This window comes from Thunnus albacares, chromosome 19 (assembly GCF_914725855.1).
Source record: "Thunnus albacares chromosome 19, fThuAlb1.1, whole genome shotgun sequence".
Classification (NCBI taxonomy): domain Eukaryota; kingdom Metazoa; phylum Chordata; class Actinopteri; order Scombriformes; family Scombridae; genus Thunnus; species Thunnus albacares.
In genome coordinates, this window is record NC_058124.1 from 9554915 (window position 1) to 9579634 (window position 24720).

The following is a 24720-nucleotide window of genomic DNA, read 5'->3' on the forward strand; positions in this document are numbered from 1 at the left end:
TATGCAAGACAGATGAGAAGCGAAAGAGGAAGAGACAAAAAGATCTCTACAGTGGAAAAAAAAAAAAAAAAAAGCAATTCTGAGACTGTGAGGAGGCAAAAAAAAAAAAAAAACCCAGATCAAAGTCAGCATGAGAAAGCCTGAGAGTGTGATGGATCCTAATTGGACAGTGTCTGCAAAGGCATGCAAATGAGAAAGTCAGTGTATTGTGGGTAAATGGTAAATCAGTGTGCGAGGGGGTGGCACTCCTACGCTTGGAGATGATTAATACCACAAAAGCACTCCACCAAAACTCTAATTTCCCATGAACTTTCGTCACTCTCCCCTTACTGAACATCTAAATGATTGGTGGTCAGCTGTAATCCAGCAAAATGGCAAACCACCAGTCACCAGCTGTGAATTTTAGTATGCCATTTGTCAGGAAAAGATATGCTCGGAGTTGATGCTAAGCCATAATTTATAGTTTTAATCAAAGATCGAAAGCTCCGTCCAAACGGTTCCACGTGAGTTACTCTTTTCCTTCAACCTGACTTCTTTCCTCTCCACTTTTGGTTTTTCAAAACTTTTGTACACTTGACAAAAGAACATTTTAAGAAATAAAAGCACTGTGGTAAAGCATTACTTCTGTCCAGTTGAAAAGACTGACAGGGTTATGAGCTCGAGCTCAGAAAAAATAATTGACTGCAATGTGGTTTTCATTGCTACCAACAAAAGGTCAGTGATTTCATTATTTACACTTAAATGTCTCATATACTATATCACTCCATACCAGATTTATTTCAATTCAATTTTAGCTATTTCTAAACTGGTCATGCTGCTGATTTTTAGAGGATTAGTTTGCCATTTTGGGAAATTCCTATATTTGCCTTCTTACCAAGAGATAGATGAGATCGATAGCATTTGCAGATTAGCTTAGTTTAGCTTAGTTTGGCTAAATGGGAACCTGGCTCTGTCAAAAGCTCAAAAACATGCCTACCAACACCTCCAAAACTCACTAATTCACACATTGTATCTATTGTAGAAGCAGAAACATAGTACTGAAGGGCTTTGGTTTAATAGTGACTTACTGTACATGCTATAACATTTCTTGCTGAAGTCTTGTCTCGTTGTCACTGTGTGGATGCCAAATGCCAAATTATGATACTTGCATTTCTGTTTGTGTTTGGATAAAACAAATGAGATGTTAATTAGTAATAAGTTAGATGTGCTGGTAGGTGTATCTTCACACTTTGGAGAGAGCCAGGGTAGCTTTTTAGCTAGCTCCTCCTGCCTCCAGTTTTTATGCTAAGCTAGGCTATTCACCTTCATACTTCACACACAGAAATGAGAGTGGTATTGATTGTCATAACTCACTCCTGTCAAGAGAGCAAATAAGAGTATTTCCTAAAATGTCGGACAATTCCTATTAAACATAAATAATCATTGTTTCAGCACATTTAATGGCCCCATATAGTCAACTTGGAAACTCAACACAGTTATAGTTAAAACTGTGAATATTAAGTCAGTCTTCAATATATTATTAGAAAGGAGAGCTTATGTGGTCTGTGTTCTTGTTTGAGTAATAATCCAAAGTTAACGGTGCATTACCAGATGCATGTACCGGTAATGGCGTATTTGAAATATGAAGCCATCGCTGGCTTGTGTGTTTGGATGCATGTGTGCGCATGGCTACGAGACAGAGAGTCTGTATGTGAGTTTGCCAGAGAAAAAGAGAGAGACAGAGGAGGGAGGGAGTTTGTCACCTCGAAAATCAGTGAAGAACAGTCCCGGCCTCTGCCCAGTGAAGCGATTCATGAACCTATCAATTGGCTGTGTGTATGTGCGCCTGTGTGCGCACATACACACACACAAAAGGTGCCAATGGGCCTTTATGAGCATGTTTAAGCTGTCCATCTGAGACAGGCTTTCATTACAGGTTAAATGAACCAAACAAACTGATAGCAATCAACTGAAGACCTCAACTTATGGACTGCCAATGGGAAGAGGCAGAGTTCCCACAGGGCAGAGTACTAATAATGTCCTAACTCATGAGGCTATATGCGGTTTGGATGAAACGATTTACCAAATAGCATAGGCTAAAATGGCAAAAGCATGTGCTGAATATCGTATGAGAGAATGGTAGTGTAAATGTGAGGCAGTCAGTCACTTTTATTGCACAACAAGCACTGCGAGAGACAAAACATTCAATACCGCAAACTATGAGGATAATGAACAAAAAAACTCAGATGGAGGGAAAAAAAGGCATAACAAGCAGAAGGAAGCGAAAAAAAGAAAGACAGGATGAATGGAGAATAAAAAAAGAAGGAAACATTGCAATGCCGCAGTATTAAACAAGCTCCAGCTAACACTCCTTTGTCTCCAATCGCAGTCTAACATTTATCCTTTGAGGTATCTGAATTTGCTGTTCCATAAAATGTGAAAAAAAAAAACCTGAACAAAACAACTCATAAGCAGGTTCTGTTATATAAAAGCAAGGTGGATGGTTAGATGGTAGATTGATTTAGAGGCAGCGCACAAAAGCATATTACACTGAGCATAGACGGAGAGAGTAGGTGAGTTAGCATACAGGATGTCTTGAACCAATCAAAGAGAGTCACTGTTATCAGTGCAAGTCAAAGGTCTGAGACAGCTCTGTTCTCTTGGTCTGTAGCCTCTCTGAACTGTAATTTGGGCAGGGGATGGGGTGTCAGACAGGAAGTCGGCCAGTGTAATTTCCTGTGGGATGTGACCTTTTGCCTTCATTGGTAGTGGATTGCATCTGCCACAGTAATTCTCTTATCTAATACAAACCACTTTCTTCCCACTCTATTTAAGTCAATTTGTTTCCTTTTTACAACTTTCTATCAGCTTCCTGATATCTTCTTTCTATTTATATTCTCCCCGACCTTTATTTCTAGGTATGGGATCGGACGATCACTTTGATTGTTTCTTGGCTTTACTTAAAACCACGAGGGAAAAAAAAAACAAATCACAACAGTTATAACTGACAGCAGTTAACTCTCATGTTGCTAAAAGCAAAGACACACCTTTCAAAATGGTGTGAGGACTTGATGCGCTCAAGGGGATACAGCATGCTTCTTAACAAATGAAAGACCTGCATCTTCTTGAGAAAACCTCCAGGGCCTCTTTTCAGTCTAAATCCTTCTCAGCATTACCCTTCCATGTCCTTGAGAAGCTTTCTATCTGCTTCCATGAGACACATCTCTGAGTACATGAAGTCACACTGGGGATCGCTCTTCTTAGCGAGCTGGTCTGACCTTGGCTGAAGAGAGTGTTGAGTGGGGTGATAACAGGTTCTTATATGTGTGAGAGTGAGGATGACAACTAAAAAAAGATCTGAATCATGCTTGTGAGCTTAGTGCTCGAACCTGACTGAAGACAGACTTCTGGAACTTCTGTTTTGATCTTAAAACCACATCATTGCTTAATTTTGATAGTGATGGTGAAATCTGTTTAGCACGCCTTGATTCTTCCGTCCAAATTACTGTTTCTAGAAAAACCTCACCAAGGCTAGAGCAGATCCTGGCAGAGGGCATCTCAGCCTGCCCAATCATAAAAAATAAATCCATATCATACCACCTGTATAAGCTCTATTCAGTGATGGCCTCAAGGTCACCCTGAGTCAGTGCGCCTTTAGTTTACAGATAAAACAGAGATTAAGATTTCTACCAAAAAGCCCAAAGTTTGAACAAACCCCAGGCTCTGCATATCTGTCTTATTTCTCCTACCTTCGTTCGGGACGGTGAAGACCTCTTTAGGGATGTAGAGCTTGTCCTCTGCTGTTCTGGCCCAGTCCTTCATCCCTCTCCGGCCCTTCATGGGGAAGTTGATATCACTGGAAACTGCTGACACCGGCTCTCGCTGGATGGTTATCACTGGACAAACAAGAGATACCAGAAGTTTATGTGTTTTGGAAATGAGACTCAGCCCTACAGTGTATTAAAGACAGAGAAAGATAATTTGGCTGCGATTTTGCTATGAAAAAAAAATAAAAAATCAGACACTATGTCAGGGAAACTTGGCTGAAGACAGAGAATGATAAAAATTCACTCCTATATTCTAACCCTTATTCTATAAGATAAGTCAAATGCCTTTTAACAGTGATATTGATGATGAGATAATCTTTTATCCCTCTCTGTCATGTCCTGTCATGAGGCAGCACCGTGCGACACTCACTGAGGTTGTTGGTAACGACTAGAAAACTCTGAAAAGGCTTTTGAGCCTCTCCGATGAGGTGAATGAAATCCTCTAATATCCTCATCAACAGCGCAGCGCCAGGAGCGACCTGTAGATGGAGAGATGAAAAGAGGGAGAGGGGTGAGTGTCAATCTCGTTGCCATCATAATTATAATCCACGGCTAACCTTCTACGAGATGTGTCTCACCTACTGAAATATTTTTTTTTATTCATTGCATAATCTAGAGTACCAAATGCGTTCCAGGGCAGTAAATTGTAACCACGTGGGATATAATATCAGATTTGGTTGCTTGTTTATCGTGTCCAGATGGCAAGTAAACACACCTCAACTCAAGGGCATCGAGCTGGGTCACGCACAAAAACGTACTGATGTGCAAAGACGCACACACATACACACACACACACACACACACACACACACAAAATAATGAATAGGTAGCTGTTGTTTTTAGTAAACAGGTGGGTTTTTTATGACTCTAATAATGAAATGTTAACGTGAGATGTGGTCAACCCCCAACAGCCCACCCTACCCCACCTCCCACATACACCTTTAGTCAAACTTATGCACATACACACACACACACACACATATATAGATCTATGCATTACCTGATGAGCGTCCTCCCATTTCTCTAGGTTTTCCATGTCCAACATGTGGCTGACTATCTGGAAGAATTTCTAAACACAAGATGAAGATGTGCTCAGTTGATAATGCAGCACTACCACCATGTTCCGTTATCTCATTTGTACGTGTTCACATGCACACTAAACGTTAGTCATGGCCCCTTATTATTTAGCTACCCTGCACCCACCAGCCGAAGGGTACTGCAGTTTATTCTCTGTCAGATCTTCTGTACATGAGTATATTGTAAAACAAAATAACGTCTGTTAAATGACTGGTTGAGATAGGAGCGTTTTACAGTCTTACAGGCAGTGAAAAAAGGAAAAAGAAAGAAAAAAAACACTGCTAAAAAAATCCCCTTTGAGGCCATAGCAACTGTGCAGCTGTAGTTCATTGCTATGCACACCCCGTGCAGTAAAAAGCGGACTATGACTACATGTTCTGTATGGTTTTGCAGCTTGTGGGGGGGGGGGGGGGGGGGGGGGGGCTTCGACAGAAAGGCTTAGCGGCTTCGCCCTACCTGCACGTCGTCGGGAGCTGGGATGTAGGTTGCTCTTTTGAAGGTGTCCGTCACATTTCGCAGGATCTCCGTGGAAAAGAGAAGGTCGCCACTGTAGTAGCTCCTCCTCTGCAAGAGCTCCAGGAGACTCCTTACGATCTGAGACATGCCCTCCCCAGCCAGGGTCCTCTGACCCTTCGCGAGATGCTCTCGTAACTACAATGTGAAGAGAGAGACAGGAAGTGAGAGCGCGCTTTGGAAGTCGATGGTTTCGCCACTGACAGGTATAGTCAAGATGATGAAATGCATGCCCATAGGCACTTACCATAGCACAAGTGTGTATGCAGCTGGTAAAAATGTCAGAAACAGCTAGACTAAACAAACCAAAGATCATGTTTTTTTCTCCTAAGAAATCACAGAAATATTCTGGATGTAAAGTGAGGGAGATGTTTAAAGACAGGCATATATATGCACTACATGGTGGGATTTTTTTTTTCTCCTTGTGCCTAAAATAGGCAAGTAAAAAGAGGCCTAGCATCAGTCTCAGACAGAAATTGGATCTCATTACTTCAGAAAAAGATACAGAAAGCAATCCTCTGTGTGTATGTGAAATGCAGAGAGAGAGAGAGAGAGAGAGAGAGAGAAAGAGGGAGCCAGGGAGAATAGAAGATAACAGCAATCACAGAAAATTAATTATTGACTCCTGGTGTTAATGAAAGGTTGGAACAGAAGCTAACAGTGCAATCAGCTCTCACGTACAATCCCTGACCCCCATCTCCTTCTGCCATCATTGAGGAGATGGAAAGGTTGAAGTTCACAGAGCAGGAAAACAGTCTGGCTGATGAACACATTCATTAGCTTTGTTCATTAATTGATAAGTTTGAGCGCAAAGCTCTGGAAAAGCTAATTAGAGATACCGGCGAGCCATGAGTAAAGACACTCCTCTATTTTGACTAAACTTTTTAAAAAAAGAAAGTTGAGGAGAGTAGCATGATGGGTGGAAAAGGAATGAATTTGGGAAAAGACCAACTTTTAAAAACAGATATAGGGAAGGAGTTATGATAGAGAGGTGCTGCAACTATCTGTCTTCAATGATGTGATCTAGAACAGTATACATATCTGTTTTCTTCTCGCTGAAGATGATGAAAAGCATAATTTGTAGAGAGAGTTCCTGAATTTTGTGAGTATGTATTTGTTAAAAGCGAACTTACAGATAAATGTAAATATCTATATTCAAGTGAGACGCATCTGGCGAAGCTCGGAGGACCCCAGAAAGCAACTCCATTATTGTCCAGCATGCAACGACGACTAGCAGATCCTGGAAAGAGAGAGAGAGAGAGAGAGACACACAAACACTTAATATGGAATTCATCAAATTTTCAAATGAAATCTGCCCAAGGACGGTTTGGCAGCTCACACCTGCTCATTAACCTGGCACACAGCGAAAAAATCTGGTGGAGGCTGCTGAATAGATGACTGAGAAAAAAAACATTTCTCCAGCCAAATAAATATGCACTGAGTTAACTAACTACACTAGCAGCTCTGCCCTTTTATGAATAGTAGATTGACTTAAATAAACTATAAAGTTATTCAGTTAATTAAATTTAACTCAGATATGATGTTCTTAAAGCTATAACTGGCAGGCTACTTGAATCAGACGAGCATGTTTTGATGTCAAAGCCAATGCCATAGTTTGAAAGATGTAGAAGCACGCATTTACATTACGAGAGTTCTGAACCACATCTGCTGTTGGCTGAAATTCTGAGGAAGACAGTGTGTAGGAAAAAAATCAACCAAAAAAAACAAAAAAACAACAAGGTTCAGTCTTGTTTCTGCTATTTGAAGTTAAAAGAAAAGGTCTGGCAGGCTGCTGTTTGAGAAACTCTGCAGTTCAGATTAACATTACTGTAATACACAAATAAGGTTTGACTGCATCCAAGCAGGACATAACTGTTGCACTAATTAAGGGTAGATGTTGGATAATGCATTAGTTGGAAATTGTAAAATAGCTACTACTGCATATCAAAGCTCTTAACAGTTGTACTATTTAGGGACAACCCTTTTGATAAGCCTCAGAATACTTATTCATTCCAAACATAGGAGCACATCAAACTTTTAAACACACGCAATCCAATTATTATTTGATCTAGTTTATAATGTTTTCTTTGGTGCTAAAGACATCGTTCCTGTGCCACTGTTACACTGCAGATATCACACATGACAGTCAAACAGTAAAAGCTGTACGGTGAGGTTTTTAATGTCTTGGATTGTCTGTTGAAATGTGCATTTCTGTGGGCTAATTTCTTCAGCTACCATTTGTACTGTGGCTAGCTTTACTTATGCTAATTACCTTGTGCTAACTTCACCTCCATTCATGGGGCGAACAAACATCTTTTGCTCCTGTTGGACATTTTTTATGTCAGTTGGACATTTTCATCTTGAAATTTCCTTTTCTGTTGAGTAAGTCTGAGTTTCTGTAGGTACTGCTGCTGAACATAAAGTCAGTTTATGTCAAGTGTCATTCAAGATGTGTTCACTATTGTTTTGTCTAACAATGTTATCACTGAGCAGCTAACAGACAGCCCTATAAGCTTAAGCACGTTTACGTGACTGACCAGTGGCGTTAGTTGGACACTTGTTGTAGACAGTTTCTCCAGCTGAGGCTCTCTTCCATGACATAGAGAGAAGGTGCTCGTCTTTACATATCTCGTGAGGAGCTGTAAAAGTAGGCGAGAGACACGGAGAAAAAGTGAAATGAGGCACATTCTTTCAGGCACGCAGAGAAAGAAAAATCACCACGTTCACACTCCCCGCACACGCATACACACACACACACACACACACACACACACACACACATAGCCAGAGAAAAAACAGGGAGACAGAAAAGCACAAAAAAACAAGATTCAAATCAATGTTCTCCTGCAGCAGCTTCCAATCTTATTCCCTTGTACATTGCTCAGTGCTCTCTGTCAGTGTCACTGCCTCAGTACAGTATCTCATTCCCTCTTCATCTTACCCCCTCTCTTTATTCATCTGTTTTCCCCCCCTCCCTCTCTTTCATAACCCTGATGAAAAAAAACGGGGGAGAGCGCTCTGAAGATATTCCGAGGGGGCAGAGGAGTGTTGGCAGCGGCGATGCAGAGAGATGAAGAGGGACGGAGAGCGGAGAGAGTGAGAGTGAGTGAGAGAGAGAGAGAGAGATACAGAAAGCCAGAAAATATGAAATGATGTTCCCCTGCAATGCCAACAGACAAGATCATCGTCTTGTGTAAAAGAAGCTTGAGAGCTTCTTAAAACAAAGGGGTCATGGTGGAGAAAACACTCAAAAAGTTTATCATTTGTAGCCTGTCGGAGCTCAATGCAGGCATGTACACATGTGGCATTCAGGCTTGCACAGAAAACACACTCGCATATTCACACGCACACACACATACACACACACGGCGGCTCAGTCAAGAGGCATGCTTATTAAAGCACGCTGTTTCCTGCAATGCTGACACTATGACAAATCGCACCAAGTGGGCCATTGAACATCTTCGCCCTCCACCAGGGGAGAGAAAGCACAGACAGACGGAAAGAAAGCGAGCGCAAGAGAGAGAGAGAGAGAGAGAGAACGCGAGGGAGATTAGTGTTAAAGAGGAGAGATAGAAGGAGAGACAGATTATCTCACAGGTAAACAGCGAGGATAAAAAGGAGAGCACCATAAGGAAAGGACATGCGAAATCAATGAAGAGGTAATGACGGATGGGTATGTGAATTGACAAGAAGGAAGACAGATGCGAGACAGATAGAGATGAGAAAGACTGCGGTTCTGAAATTGCAATGGAAGCCTTTGGCTGTGGTGCGAACCACTGGGAATCACTTCCATTCTGCCTGACAAATACTGTGAATGTGCAGATTGGGCACACATACAGACAGACACACACACACGCACACACACACACACGCAGTCTTATTATCTCTCTGTCAGAGACCCAAACACACTCGGAGAGGCACGCGGAGAAAATGCAGGCACGCTGGAAAAAAAAAAAAAAGTCTGTCGAAAAACTGTTTATACAGACTTGTGAAGCATGAATAATATATACATAAGCATATATTCTGTAGTTCTCCCTCTTCTTCTCAGCTATCTCTCTCTCACTCTCTCTCTCTCTCACACACACACACAAACACGCTCGCGCACTTCAATGGAGTCACTGACCCGGGCATTTCTTGTCATTGCAGGACCGAACCTCCTCTCCTGAGCCGTCGCAGGGGTATCCCTGTATCCCGGTGCCCTCGCACATCCTGAAGCGCCGCTGCCAACCGGAGTCACATGTTTTGCTGCAGAGACTCCAGTGGTTCCAGCTGCCCCAGTTACCTCCACCTAGAACAGGAGCGAAGCAGGAGGGAGGGAATTGAGTGACGCATGTAAGGTGAGGGAAAACAGAAATGGAAGATGTTGATGAATAGTAAATTTAGGCTACAACTAAGGAAGAGGATTGGCAACTTTCTTAATTTTTTTGGAATGAAAACCAAATTAAGTCAATATGAGCTCGTTCTGGGGCCCAGGCTCATTAAAGCACACTAGTATTTTTGTCCTCTGGGGCCCCTGTTGAAACAGTCTTGCAAGCCAAATTTGGTCCCAACCCACAAATTGCTGGTATGTGGAACGCAAATCAGAGGCGACCATGTAGATGCCTTTAGATAATGCATGTTCCATGTTTGCATAATGGCGCTTGAGAGCATGTGAGAGTGAATACTAAGCATTAATTTGTTTGCCTTACCGCTGCACGAGGGGTTGGTGCATTCTCTGCTCTCCTGATGGGGGCCCTTACACTCAGCCCAGCCGTGCACTGACGCACTGCAGCGCCTCTGCCTCTGCTGGCTCCCCGTGTTACAAGTCACGCTGCATTTCGACCAAGGCCCCCACTCCAACCACTGGCCCTCCACTGGACACGTAGAGAGAGATAGAGATGGACGTGGATAAAGAGAGACAGAGGGACAGATGAAGATGGACCGAGGAAGATTTTGAGAGACACGAGGGAATCAGGGTAAATCGTTCCAGATTTTTGGAGAGAAGGGAAACAGGGTGTAAGGGGGAAAAAGAACGGTTGGAAAGTGAAAGGGAGAAAAGAGACAGGACGGAGAATGTGAGTAGAAGTATAAGTGCACAGAATATAGAATGAGTTAAGACGGAGAGAAAATAAATTACAGAGGCTATTTGGCTTTCCATAAATAGCAACAAACAAACATAACACTTCATGGGTCTGTGGACATTTAAATATTTCAATCTGTTATGAAACAGCTGATTACAATTCTATTCATGCTTTGTTTTAAAGAGTTCACACGGAGAGCAGTCAGTTGGATTTTCAGCGTTATTAGAAAGGCACTGCATTTCATCTTTCGACTGGTGTTTGTGCAGAAATACATATATTTGAAAAAAAATAAAATAATTTCAATAGAATGCAGTACCGCCTGTCAGACATTGTATGAATACCAAGCAGCTTAACCAAAGCCTGATGACATGCACCGGTATAATCAAAGCTCCCACTGTCCCCTTTAGTAGGTGGTAGAAAAGGGAGCATTGCCAAAGTAACTGAGTTGTCAAATGAAATATCCAAAATGCAATAAAATAATGATAATCAAGAAGAAAAGATTTGTTTTCAACTTCAAAGCTAGTAATAGTTTAGACAGTTTTGAGGATCTGTGCCACAGAGAATGTTCTACTGTGGAGATGTTTGGCTGCAGGTAAAATAAACTGTCAGCGAATACTAACTGTCCTTTTTGACATCTTTGTAACAAAGACACCGATTATTGACCTGTGACCATTGTCCTTTCAGATTCCTGAAAACTGTTGAATAAAGAGACTCAATATCACATTGTACTGATTGTTAGTTCCTGCTATTCTTCTAAAATTTGAAAAAAATAAAATAAAAATCCAAAGACCTTGCTGAGCAAAAATCACAAACCTTGTCCTTTGACATGTTAAACAGCAGGCTGACAAAAGGACACTTACACTGACTAGTCAAGGAATGCTAGATAATGCATCTGTATTACTGCAGTCTTTCTGTATCACTGTATTAGAAGACCTTGAGGTTATTGTGCCTGAATAACATTGTCACACCAATCCTGGTTTAATTAATATGCAGCAACGAATTGCACTGAATATTTGATTGTTATTCTCATATTAATAGTTCACACCTTCTCTACTGCTGTCACACAAACACACATTCTTAGAGGTAATCATTTTGGTTAGGCAACAATGCAATACCTCTTACTGTTGGCAGCGGTGTCGCTTATGCTGAAAAAAATGACAATTTTACAAATTTATGCGTTGCCTTGAGTTGGATTACTTGTGTGCTCGAAATATGCTCTCATTTGTTTTTGCTTGTCAAATTTAAAAAAGAACTCTAACCCAACAAATTTCAAATTCTGAACAATGTGTAATTATTTGATGAGAAAACACCATTCACCCAAATTTATTTAAATGTTAAAGCAGCTTGGCTTGGTTAAACCAGCAACTGGGAACAGAAATATTAAACAGAGTATTGACACGTTATTGCCTTTATGCTGTTTATAACTTCATATGTTGTGCAGATGAACTTGTTAACAGTCTTCACTGATATCTATAACAGGTCTCTCAAAGAATGCAAAGTTCCTGCATGTTTTAGCTGTCATAATCTTTGTGCCTAAGAAATCCAACATAAATTGCATAAGATGTTGTGTCCCTCTGTCTCCATTCCATCCTGCAGCCTTTAGAAGCTCCTCCTTATGCATGGCTTCTCTTTGTGGACTATAGCTCTGTTTTTAAATATAATATAATACAGGTTGTCAAAATTAACAAAAGGCTCTCTAAAACCCCATGCATAAACGCTGGTGCCCCTCAGTCAGGTGCGTACCACCTGCGTATCACCTCTCCTGTATTCACTACACACAAATGACTGCATTTCACATTGTGACTGTTAAAATATTTAAATTTGCTGAGGAAACAACAGTGGCAGGGCTGATCTCATGTGACAATGAATCAGCCTATAGAAATGAGGTCTTGTCCCTGGTTAAGTGGTGATGTCTCTACAACTTGAAACTGAGTGTCTCCAAATCTAAAAAGCTAGTGGTTGAGTTTCGGAGAGACGGTGAGGCTCTCCCACCACTGACCATCAATGGCCTGGAGGTGGAAAGAACAACCATCTTCTTCTCTCTGAAATAGGTTGACAACTCAATCTGGATCATCAAAAAAAGCTCACCGAAGACTCTTTTTCCTGCACCAGCTCAAAAAGTTTAAGGTTTTCCAGAAAGGTGATGTTACAGGTCTACCGAGCTGTGACAGAAACTGTTCTCACCTTTTTCTATATCTGTATGGTATGGCAACTCCACAGCACAGCTGGACAGAATTGTTTGCTCTGGCTAGAAAATCATCAGCTGCAAACCCCCATCTCTGACATCTATGAGACCCGCATTCAGTGCAAAGGTCTAAAAATACTACAGGACTCCACACACCCTGCCAACCCCCCTTTTAATAACTCTCCCCTCAGGAAAAAAAGACTCAGGGCCATCAAAACTAAGACATCCCATTTCCTCAACAGCACTTACTGCAGAACCATCCAATTACTAAATGGCTCCCTAATTCTGCATCAGCACTTTATGAAAGCAAAGCATTAACTACTACTGTATTTTAAAGCACCTGACATTTTATTCTTCTTTTGCACTAGACTTTCCTCTTGGACTGTTAATATCTCACATACATGGATGGATGTAATGTTTTATGAGGTTGGGGTTATGTGTTTTTTTATTATTATTATGATGTGACTTGATTCCTAACAACTAAGTCTTGAATCTACTGATTGCAAATTGCCTAATGCCCTGTTTAAACATCCAGCAGTCGTGTTTCTGCCCACCTGATTTAGAGACACTCCCTTTAGTTCTGTTTTGCTTTCCACCAATTCTTGAGGGAAACATCTGGCTCTTAGCAGCTACATACTCTACTGTAATCTCCAGCGATTTGTTAAGTTTGTCTGCTTTTTAGTGCTGATTTTTATCTTGCTGCTACCGGTAACAAGGTTGATGAGAATGGTGAGGGTGATTCAGAACAGTAAGGTTGCAGGTCATAAACCTAAAACAAGAAGACGATAATAGCTCAATAGAACTGAGTGGGTGAGAATTCTCTGTAGGTTTGTCACTGCGAGTGAAATTAGTTTAATATATATATATATGGAATGAATTAAATTTGAAAACTGCTGAACTACAGCACTCATGCAGCAGCCCAGCTTTTGTGTATGCGCTGTAGGATTGTACACTAGCCTGCCTGTTCTTCTCTATATTAACGAGAATAGCAATTCAAAGAATTGATCTTGTTTGGGCTCAGAATGATATATTGAGGCATATATTCTACACACAGAGGTTTTAAGTAGAATAGAAAGTGAAGTACAGTGCTGTAAATGTATTTGTCTGGCTCTCCCAAGAGGGGAGGGTATTGCCAGCTCTCATTGGTAATGTGGTCAATCACGCTGTGTGTGACTCTTACAGTGTTCCAGCTAGCTGCGACACCAACACTGTGTGGAGATGACATACATAGAATGAATTGTGAACTAGAATTGAAGTGTGAACATGACTAATCCAAAGTAATGAAAGTGTCAAAAAAAAAAAACTGCTTACATGAGAAAGAAACCATAAAAACATATTAGATTTTTAAATATAGTCTCATCTCAGAACACTTACCCTTCAAATACAGGAACACATACAATCACACAAAAATTAAGTATACACGGTGGCAGGAGGCTTGTCGGCATGTGTGTAGATATGAGTAGCAAAATATGGTTTCAATCAAGAGCAAAAGCTGTTCATTTTAAGCAAAACAAGCTACATACATGCAAAGACAGTTCCCGCCAGGCCAGATAAAGCACCACAACAAACAACAAACATACAAACAGCTCTCTGACAGGAAGCTTTTTTTCTTGGCAAAGCCAGAAAAATATCAATTTGCCTGCAACTAAGACATAGCCAATAATTCCTGCATATGCTTGGCTATGAAAGGACTGTTTACATTGTGAGAAAAAAAAAAAAAAAACGTAATGGCAATTTCCAGCCGCTCTCTGCCTACATATAAGTGCCTTTCAGTTCCTGATGATAGCTCTGAAACGTCTAATGTGATGATTAAATTAATTATTCATGTATGAAATTGCTGCTGATTTTACTCTTAGCATGTTGATTGTCTTCATTTGATGCAACATCTGTCATATTAACATTTGCAGCTCTGCCCACATACACATGCATTTGTTTGATGTGTTATCTTAGCATGTGTCTACAAAAGAGACAAGCCAGTGTAACGGACAAATAGTTATAGTAAAAGAGTCCAATTAAATTAAAGCTGCAGCAGATTACATTACTGCTAAGACAGTATAGCGTACTGCTATGCTATATTGCATAGTATACAGTCTGGGTATATGTGCACCATGATCCAATGATGAGACACATATATATATAAACAAGCACATGCGCACACACACACACAGACACACACACACACATATAGACAAGATCCATCAAAGCTCTTTTCTCTATGTGTGGACGTTTCTGCCAAAAGGCCTATGCTGGTATTCATCATTTCAAAGGACCATTGCCTTTGAACTCCCAAAAGCACACTGAATCTGTTGTGATAGATTCACACACACATACACAAACACATAAACCATATGAAAACACACATACACAGATTTCCTTAAGGCCCTTGAAGAAAGAGCCTACCCTTTCTCCCAAAACCCTCTTTTTCCATCACTGTTCCCAAAACAGCATGGCAAAACATCCCGGAGGCCATGCTTTAGATTATGACGTCTCCTTATTCCTCCTTCTTTGAGCCATAAGTTTGCAGCTTCTTTGTCTGGCAATGGGGACAGTTTTGTTTTATTTAAATATTAACCTTATAAAATCTCAGCTTTGAAATAAATAAATACATTTTAAAAACAAAACTTCGACTAAAAAGCTCTAGCCTAGACGGGCTCCAGTTGCATTCACATACATGTAAAGGCGGTGTACATCCACGGTCCGCAGGAAAACGATACAGGATTCTTTGCCATGGCAATAATAAATAAAAAGCACTTACCCTGTGATAATTGCTCAGCCCATGAGTGATTACATACTATACAAGCACACACTCTCACCGGACTAAAATCAATTCAGGGGAAAAAAAAAGGTATTATTCAGTGAGCAGCCACCAATTTAGCTATAAACTGTCTTATGTTTTAGTGTCTGTGCTTCCATTAATGCCATTATTCCAACGTTATGCAAAAACCATTCATATTCTGCCAACAGAGAAAACACAGAACAAATTAAATCACTGAAATGAATATTCCTTTCTAATGTCAATGCTTTCAAAGTAAGTGGCTTTCCAAAGGGACACTTCAAATACAGCATTAAAACTGCACAGAGACAATGCACATACCTAAAGTACACTTGAAGTCTTAAAAGGCCAAATGCTTTTCCTTTGTGTCAGATTTGGACTGTAACCTATTTAAAGAGTAAATGTTGATATTTACATTTCAAGAGATAAGATAAAGTCTCTGTTGGTCAATTCATGCCCTGCTGTTTCTTCAGAGACCGCTCCGCTGAGATTTTGTTTCAATCGCTAGTCGGTCCTCTTCCACACCACTGGCAGCCTGATAAAGATGTCTCAGCTGGACAGTCTGAGCCAGATTGGTATAAAGTCCTGAGGTGCCCTCGACATCAGAATTAGATGGGGCTGCACTGGCGACTTATAGCAGTTCTTGACAAGGTATGGGCCTAATAGGTAATCTCAGAGACAATAGCTGAGGAGCCGCACTGCACTGCTCAGCAATCTAAACCAAGCCAACCGTGAACGAAGCATAGAACTCCAACCTAAAGGCTTTGCTAGGCAGCGATCCTACATGATGGCTGGAGTGAGAGTTTGAAAAGTGGGGTCTGAATCCCATGGCTAATGAAGATGGAAATGAAAAATCTAGTGGGGATACAGGAGTTAAAGCAGTGAGCATGACCAGACAGGAAAGATGGGGTTTATGCTGTATTCACGCCATGTCAACAGAAAAATGTAAAAAAAAAAAAACATATACATATATATATATTATGACTTGGAAGTGTACATGTGTTATTCCAAGTTGGTTACCCTCATTACAAGATGACTGGAAATTTAACCTAAATTGGCTATTTTTATAGTGTTGCATGAGCTACATTCGGAGCAGTTTCTTAACAAGTGAAACCTGATACAAAGATAGAGTGTATGGCTCCTTTGCACATCAGACAGTCAATTGACTTATGATTATAGTCAATATAACAATAAGTCAATAGCCACAGTGGCGATTTGAGCCAAAAGCTAATGCAAGCATGTTAACATAATCACAATGACAATGCTACCATGCTGCTCTTTAGCAGGCCGATGTTTACTTTCTTAGTTTAGCATGTTAGTATGCTAACATTTGCTAAAGTTTAGGGAGTGTCATTAGTTTTGTTGGTATTTGGTAAACTGAAGTATTGGACAAATTGGATGAGCTAAATGAAAAGTTAAAGATCACCAAAGTTATCACAATTTCATCCTGATGAGGGCATGAATGTCTGCATCAAATTACATGGCAACACATCCTGTAGTTTTTGAAACATTTCAGATTGGATCAAAGTGGTGGACCAACCATCCAACCGAATGACTGACTGACCAACCTACTGAGCAACTGACATTACCCTGCATAGAGCCATGCCGCTAATGTGGCTCAAGAACAAAATAAATATATGAGCAAATTACTCATGATGCAGAGTCATTTTATTACTACTGGTGTTAATTTAGATGTACAGTAATTGCCAGCAATGGTGGCTTTGGAGCCAATTTTGCAGCCATCATTTTGTTGACACTTTGGTGGTTCTGTTCACCATGGCCGAGATATTGCAGCTGTCAGAAATTCCTGATATTTCAGACTCAGAATAGACCCTTTTCACAATATTTTTTACTTGTCAAAGCAGGAAAAGTACATGTGAAATTAATAACATTAATGATGGCTGCCTTCTATCTAGGTGAGCCAGGGCTCTGGTATTATGCATGCTCACTCACTGACGAGGCTTAGACTTGATGGAGCGGCATCAGCGTTAATGTTATTATTTATACCTGTCTCTGTCCTGCTTTGACAAGTCACAACGTCTGCCCTGAAAGGAGTCTATTATGTCAGATGAAAATTAACAGTTTTTCACGCTCACTTGCTTGTAATTACGGTTTGCACAATATGACGTGAATGCAGCATTAGATGACATTTTAACAACAGAGAGAGACTTGATAAAGAGCTATAATGAAAGAATAATGTAAATGCATATACATGTAAAGTCAAACATAAGTGACCCAATTGTTTTTGGTTTTGATTTTTGGATTGTGACTTGGAGGAAAAAAAGAGGAGAGAGTTGTTGAATAGGTAGACAGTCAGAGAGAGAGAGAGAGAGAGAGAGAGAGACTGGGTGTGTCATGTAAATGGGGATGGTACTAACCAGGGCACACTGCTATGTTGCAGAGTTTGGTCTGTGTCTCGGGCCGTCCACAAGCCACGACCCCGCCTCCGTTCACACACTTCCTGGTTCGCGTCCTGGAGCCCCGCCCACAGGTCACAGAGCACAGACTCCATGACGACCACTCCTCCCAAAGCCCATGCACTGGAAACACCCACACAAACACACGACATGGGGATGAGGTATGAGGGGAGGGAGGGAAGGGAAGGGAAGGAGGGCAAGGAGGGGGGTGGAGCATCCCATCGCAGGCAATACAGGGTTAGAGAATGAGAGAAACATGAGAGATTAAATGAGTATGAGTACATTCCTAAAAAAAAAAAAAAAAAAAAAAAAACATGAAGGAGGTGATCTTTGACCTCCACAAAAAAAAACCCCAATAACATTCCAATTAGCGAAGAAAAAAAAAACACTAGACTGATGCCGCACATCATGGAGAACACGGATGTTAGGAATGGACACTGGCATTTTGAAGTCATGCAGCTCCAGTCATGACAAGGAAATGAATGTGGTAAGCTTGCTTCTATTAGAGCTTTCAGTTACTATATACAGCCAACCAAAGGATCCAAAGACTCCAATGACTTCAAACGCTTCAAACACCAATTAAAGTATTGAAAATGTTTCTCCTCTTTATCCCCCCCATCATTCTTACTCTTTTTTTTTTTTCTTCTCTTTATTACACATCTCATCCCATTTTAGAAACAGATGAAGCTGAAATAAATGAAAATAGAATACATGAATAGTGGAGTTGCACAGAAACTTTGCAGATAATGAATGTGACTTCAAGACTCTTCTTGTGATGCCTTTTCACTGAGAGCTACTTCTTTGCAGGAATGTGTCGACTTGATCCGTTTCAGCCATGTGGCACCGGCAGATTGTGCAATGTAAGAGAAAACACACGTACACACACACAACCACACACACACACACAGACACGTGCAGAAAAGCTAGAAATGACCTGAGATTTGAGGGAATAATGAAGCAAAAAGGGGGGAAAAAAATGCTGAAGAAATGTTCAAGAGAAACCAAAGAAGGAAAAAGATGAATGACAGAACTGGTATATCGAGAAGGAAGAAATTAAAAACAGATGAGCACTACAAAAGAAGTAGATTGTGAGTGAATTTGAAAGAATGTAAAACATTTTAAAAGAGTCTGAAATGAAAAAAAAAAAGGAATGTTGAAAGAAGATGGAAGGAAGAGAGAGGAGCAAATTTGGAGAGATAGAAATCAAGATAGAGAGAGCAGGAAGGAGGGACAGAAGGAGGAGGGGGGGGGTAGAAAGTTAGAGACAGCAGGATGAAGATTGCTGGTCCTGTGTTGAGCGAAGCTAAATAAATCATGGCGATAAATAATTAAGTCTTCTGTGAAGGAAGGCTCAGAGGAGCAGGGGTAGAAGGCAGAGACAGAGACGGAGGTATTAAAGACTACGCAGATATGGAATGCTGGTAAATAGTGAGATATTCTTAAATTCAGCAAAACACGGTAACATGGCAACATCAATGTGTCTTCAAGCTGCTGCTCAGAGTAGATATATGCTGAAAGAACAGCAGGGAGGGGGGGAAAAAAAGCATCTTGTCTGTGTCCATTTGAAGCATTTGCGTCGCTTTTTGTTACACTTGTAATGTTGATTTTAATGAAATGCTTTTTCAAGTGAGCTCGTTTGTGGGGGGCCTTTCTGAACTGGAGCTGGTTGCATTGCACCAGCTGTTCTTAAGTTCAAACTTAGCCTAGTTATAACATCTAGAGATGTGTCATAGCCTACCAAGAGACAACCAAGCCCAACTTTATTTGTAGTTATTTTAAACACACTGTTTCATGCATTACCCATCAAATAAAAGATTCTTCGCTTGGGAATTATGATTCAGTACACTGACAAAGTCGTGGCTGTGGGTCAGTTGTTAGATGAAGCGTGTAAGCCTTAAACATTTTGGTATCAGGCAAAAAAAATAATGCTTTTTCCAAAGTATTAAATTCAATAAATCATACTGACATCCAGTCCTGGCTAGTGGCATAGGCGATATAGGCGAATGCTAGGGGCGCCCCAAATGAATGAAGAAAAAAAATATCAAAATTTTAAACCTAAAACTTTTTTTTCTCACACTATTTTAATACTATTATTTCAAAATATTACAAAAAAAGCCCCACTGCAACATAACTACTAGCATAGCCTATTAAATAGACCCTATTTTCTGCATTGCCTGCGGCATTACCACCCCGCTCACAGTTAGACTTACCTGACTGTAGGGGGATGGGCGAGTTATCTCAACTAGTGGAGAATGTGAAATGTGATACCATTAACATCAGTAGCCTAATTCAAATATATCATGTCAGAAAGGCCAAAGCCCTCTGGTGCCCAGGGGAAAAAAAGAAGAGGAGAAGAGGAGGAGAAATGTGAAAAAGACGGAGGTACTGTGTAATGAATGAGTAGTTCTATTGCATAAGTAGTTACCGTTGGAGCGGAGTGTTACAAGAATACTTTGGACGATAGTAACGCTCACTAATTTAATAAATAGCTAAAGTTAACATCAGTTACCTCCTTGAATTCATTAGGGAAAGTTGGAAAAACTATTCAGGTGTTTGGGGAATAACCTACAACATCATTTTGGGAAATACACTTTTTCTTTTAAGTGTGCTGCTGCTGAACAAACCATCCACTGTCTGCCTCTAGAGACCAGGCATACATATTTATTGACATCTTAGTCTTGTTAGCCAACGTTAGCTCTGCTTGTAATAGTCAATTAAAATGCTTTTCTTTCTCAATTCCCTTTTGTAATTAACAGTTGTAAGCCTGTGCATTTTCATTATTGATTACTATACATATATATATGTATGTATATGTATAGGCAACAGCATGCATCACGTGGGAGAAGTGCTCATTGAATACATGTTTTATGCATGAATGCTATGTGCAGGGGAAACCGGGGCAATTCTAACAATTTTTGGTTTTCATCACTTAAAAATCTCTTTAACTATTTGGATACAATTTTTATGTAGGTAATTTGTATCTGTGTTCTACTTGTTGACTCATCAGATGTTTTTACAAGCAATGTTAGAGTCATGATATTGATTGAGACACTAGAAGTCAAATGTTATAAGTATAATTAATCATAATTATACAAATATAAAAACAATTTCCAACGGCATCACACACACAAAAAAACCGGGTCTCTCTTCATCAACATTTAGTGAGAGACAGATCAGTTTGTCTTTTGGCAGGCAGAGAGGGATCATCACAGACCATGTGCATAATGAGTTTCATGGTTCTGTCTCATTTCTGATTGGTACAATTTGAGATGTTGCAATTGCCCCCCGTCTACTCTTGCTGTTTGTGTTTAAAATGTTATAGGCTATAATGGGGCTTAGGTGCTTGGCTGTGTTTCACCATCAGCAGCTTTTTTATTAATACAACACCCAATGGTCACATACCGTATACTCCTCTTCTCTCTTCACATGCACTTTTGAAATATTTTAATCGCACCCCTGCAAGTCCTGGGACACCTGCAGACACCTTTTCCACCTCAGCACCTTCCAGCAATGCAGCATCATGTTCTTTCATACTGTTTTGTGGGTTTTTTTGTTTGTTTCTAGAATAAAGAAAATTTCAAAGACATAAAGCCATGCAGTTTCTGTGTGAGTGTATGGACTTTGGAGGTGGAATTGGCTGCGATGCAAAGGGCACCAGCTAAAATCTTGCCTAGGGCACCAAATTGGTCAGGGCCGGCTCTGCTGGCATCCTCAAAGTGCGAGAAGATTTCTTGGGGGCTGACTTGCAAAACCTTCTCAGGAGACAGAGGCAGAACTTACAGTACAATATTCACTCTCACAAACACTATAATTCACTTTCTCTGTTATTTAGCTTTTTTTTTTTTTACAACAACACAACAGGATTGCTTGTAAGACATTACTTACTCATCTGAATCGAATCTCCATCTCACAAACTCATTACAAGTGTAACTGAAATCTGACTGCGGAGAGAAGATAAAAATGTCCGAGCTCCCCCCTCCTCCATATAGACGTGCATAGCAAAGCACACACTCACGGCACCAATCAGAATAAGGCTGTGTGTAATGAGGATGCAGGACTTTTAACATGTCTTTAAAATATATTCAATTATTAAATATACTCATATAATCATTTATGCTGTATAAAGATATCGACTTTTCATTTTTCATTTCTAGCTTTTGAAACAAGTAGCCTATAATCATACTGAGCCTAACAATTACCAGGATTATCAGCATTTTCACATATGGTCAAAGCACAGCATGGATGCATTATTTAAAATTGTGTTACGAGCGTGTGTGTGTGTGTACGTTTGTGTGTTCGCCATGTGAGTTCATGACTGCATCCTCGTATGCACCCTCAGTGTCTTGCTTGAATGATTACTGGAAGTGTAGTGTTGCAGCGTTTGACTACACGCGCTGACCCAGACACACTGTATTCATAACGCACCATTGTTCTACTCCATGTTTTAAATGTCACTGAATCTATGGCAAATGAGCAGTAGCTAAATAGAACAGAAGTATGTGGTACTTCTTCACTTTGGACGCTTTGGGGCATGAAGGCCTTATACTTCAGCGCATATTCCACACACACAAAAAAAAAAAAAATGTTAATTTGCCGGACCAATTACTGCCTAGTTTGCTTTGTCAAGAGCCAGACCATTACTTAAAAATTGATTATCTGTATCACCTTAATTTAGGAGTTTTACCCATGGAAAAACGAGAAGAAAATTTCCATTTACACTTCATTGGTTTTCTGTCCAAGCTACTTTTCTTTTATGTTTCCTAACTTGTGCAGACACACACACGGGCATACACGGAGATGTGCCCACAGACATATCCACCCACCCATACTTCTAAAGTGCTAACTTCCACACAGATAAATGATATAAAAAAATTTTTTTAAAAAAAGAAAATTCTGGCAAAGCCAACTACAAAATAAATATGCAGTGCACTCTCTCCACCTCAGGATACTCTAGGAGAAAGTGTGCGTGCTTTGACTTATGCTTGTGTGCCTTGCGTATTTGCTTTTGCAAGTAAGTGTATATGAAACAGAATAGAGGATGTTGGTTAAAAACATTTCACTTGCAGATCTTTCAGATAAATCGAGAAGTTGCCGCGACTGGATGCCATGTTTTGAACAGCAGGTTTGAAAAGGCATTAGCTGTGTGTATGCTGGAGTTGTTTAATTTTACTTTTTATAGTATTTGAGGCATGAAATTATGATTTTAGTGACTGAAGTAAAAGTCAGAAACAGAAATCGAGGGCCTTCATTTTATGTCTTTTATGTCTCTTTGCTGCCGCCCCCACATTCGCTAGTCTAGTTGAATTTGGTATGATCCCATTCAGGCAATCCCTGGAGTGCCCCCCCCCCTCCCCAGAACCACGTCATAAAACATCAGAGGAGTGGGGGAAATAATGAAATAATAAATGGAACATAACACAGCAACCAATATCCCATCAAAGGAACGGCTGAGGATATTAATATCGACACTGAATGGAAAATGAGGCACTTAGACATACAAATCGTGTTGGCACATTTGCATAAAAACAAGATTAGCATATGCACCGACAGGGAAGGAAAATGTTCCTCTCTTTTTTTCATTTAGTTTTCTTTTCAGGCGGGGTTGAGAGTAAACATCAGTAAACATTGACTGACTCCTAACTCATATGTGAAAGCGTGCATATCCTAAAAATGTACACAATGACAAATACTTTTCGGAAACACTCATGCAAACTGACAAAACTCTCACACAGACGTATAGAAAACGCAAACAAAACACCATAATCGCTATCACAACACTTACTTGCACTTCAATTAACAGATGACTCTTAAATATCACTTCAATAACAAAGGACAAAGCAAAAACAACACCCACGCCTTATGCCGGCATGGGCGCAAATAATAAAAACTACACATCACAAATGCATATATATACTGGGGGAATGCACACACAGAAATGAATGTACATTTATAATGATGAGTCCATAAAGCACTAAGAAAAGCTTTATGTGACTGTGAATCTTTTAGGGTAGTGTGTAGTATATGTCTTCCTGATGAAAGCTTTTTGGTCAATGTGAAGTCTAGCTCTGTGGTTTGATGGAAAATTCACATTCACACATACACCAGTATAACATATTCTAAGGATCCTATACAACACAATGGATCTGTGTGGTTTTGAGACCCTTTGTCTTTATAAAAGATGACCTCCATATGATGTCAAGTTAACAAATTTACATATAATAACTAGTTCTAGTTCTATAAAGCCTCACCATTCACTAAGTCTTACGCAACTAGTGGAAAGGTCTTTCTACTTTTTACAGTTGAAGTTTAATGACTACATCCCATGCTGTGACACTGACATTTAGACAGCAGGGTCCCCACTTTTGCTTTGAGAAGTTTGAGAAGTTTTTGCTTGAGAAGTTTCATTTAACAGTGTACCTTCAAACACATCCTTCCATCATCCACTGGCATTATTAGAATGGTTGGATATGGAGGAGATTGGTGTCCTAGTCCTGTGACATACTCCCTTAGCAATCACTGGGTTCAGGGATGTTAGCCTAAAGACCACCCCACTGTGCGCCAGCCAAAATAGAGGCCAAGCTTCCTTCCTCTCTGACAGTGAAGGGACCATGCAGGTGTTTTTTTTGGTGTTCTCCTTAAGGGTGCATTTAGACTGTGCAACAACAATGATTGTGTAAGTTTATTGCATGTCACATTGTGCGAGACACCTACTAAATAATAAAATTTTGGTCACAATCTATGTCAGACTGTACGATATCAATTTAAGGCATGTCAGCTTGTGCGCTGAATTTATGGTTCATTATAGCACTACAATGTACATTGAAAAAAGTACGAAAGCAGAGGCACATCATCAGCTTGCATCATCCATCAGCACTGCTCATATTTTTAA

At 40.2% G+C, this 24720-nt stretch overlaps 1 protein-coding gene across 5 annotated transcripts in view; it reads right to left on the minus strand.

Moving 5' to 3' along the window:
- The window catches only part of adgrb2 (adhesion G protein-coupled receptor B2), a 203173-nt gene that overhangs the window by 82292 nt on the left and 96161 nt on the right, over positions 1-24720 (minus strand). For all 5 annotated transcript variants that reach the window (XM_044336656.1, XM_044336657.1, XM_044336659.1 and 2 more), the window contains 9 exons: positions 17793-17954; positions 10085-10249; positions 9520-9684; positions 7934-8035; positions 6530-6636; positions 5340-5534; positions 4807-4875; positions 4177-4285; positions 3729-3875 (listed from right to left, as the gene is read on the minus strand). In XM_044336656.1, coding sequence (XP_044192591.1) covers positions 3729-3875; positions 4177-4285; positions 4807-4875; positions 5340-5534; positions 6530-6636; positions 7934-8035; positions 9520-9684; positions 10085-10249; positions 17793-17954 — 1221 coding nt within the window. The remainder of the gene's footprint in view (positions 1-3728; positions 3876-4176; positions 4286-4806; positions 4876-5339; positions 5535-6529; positions 6637-7933; positions 8036-9519; positions 9685-10084; positions 10250-17792; positions 17955-24720) is intronic.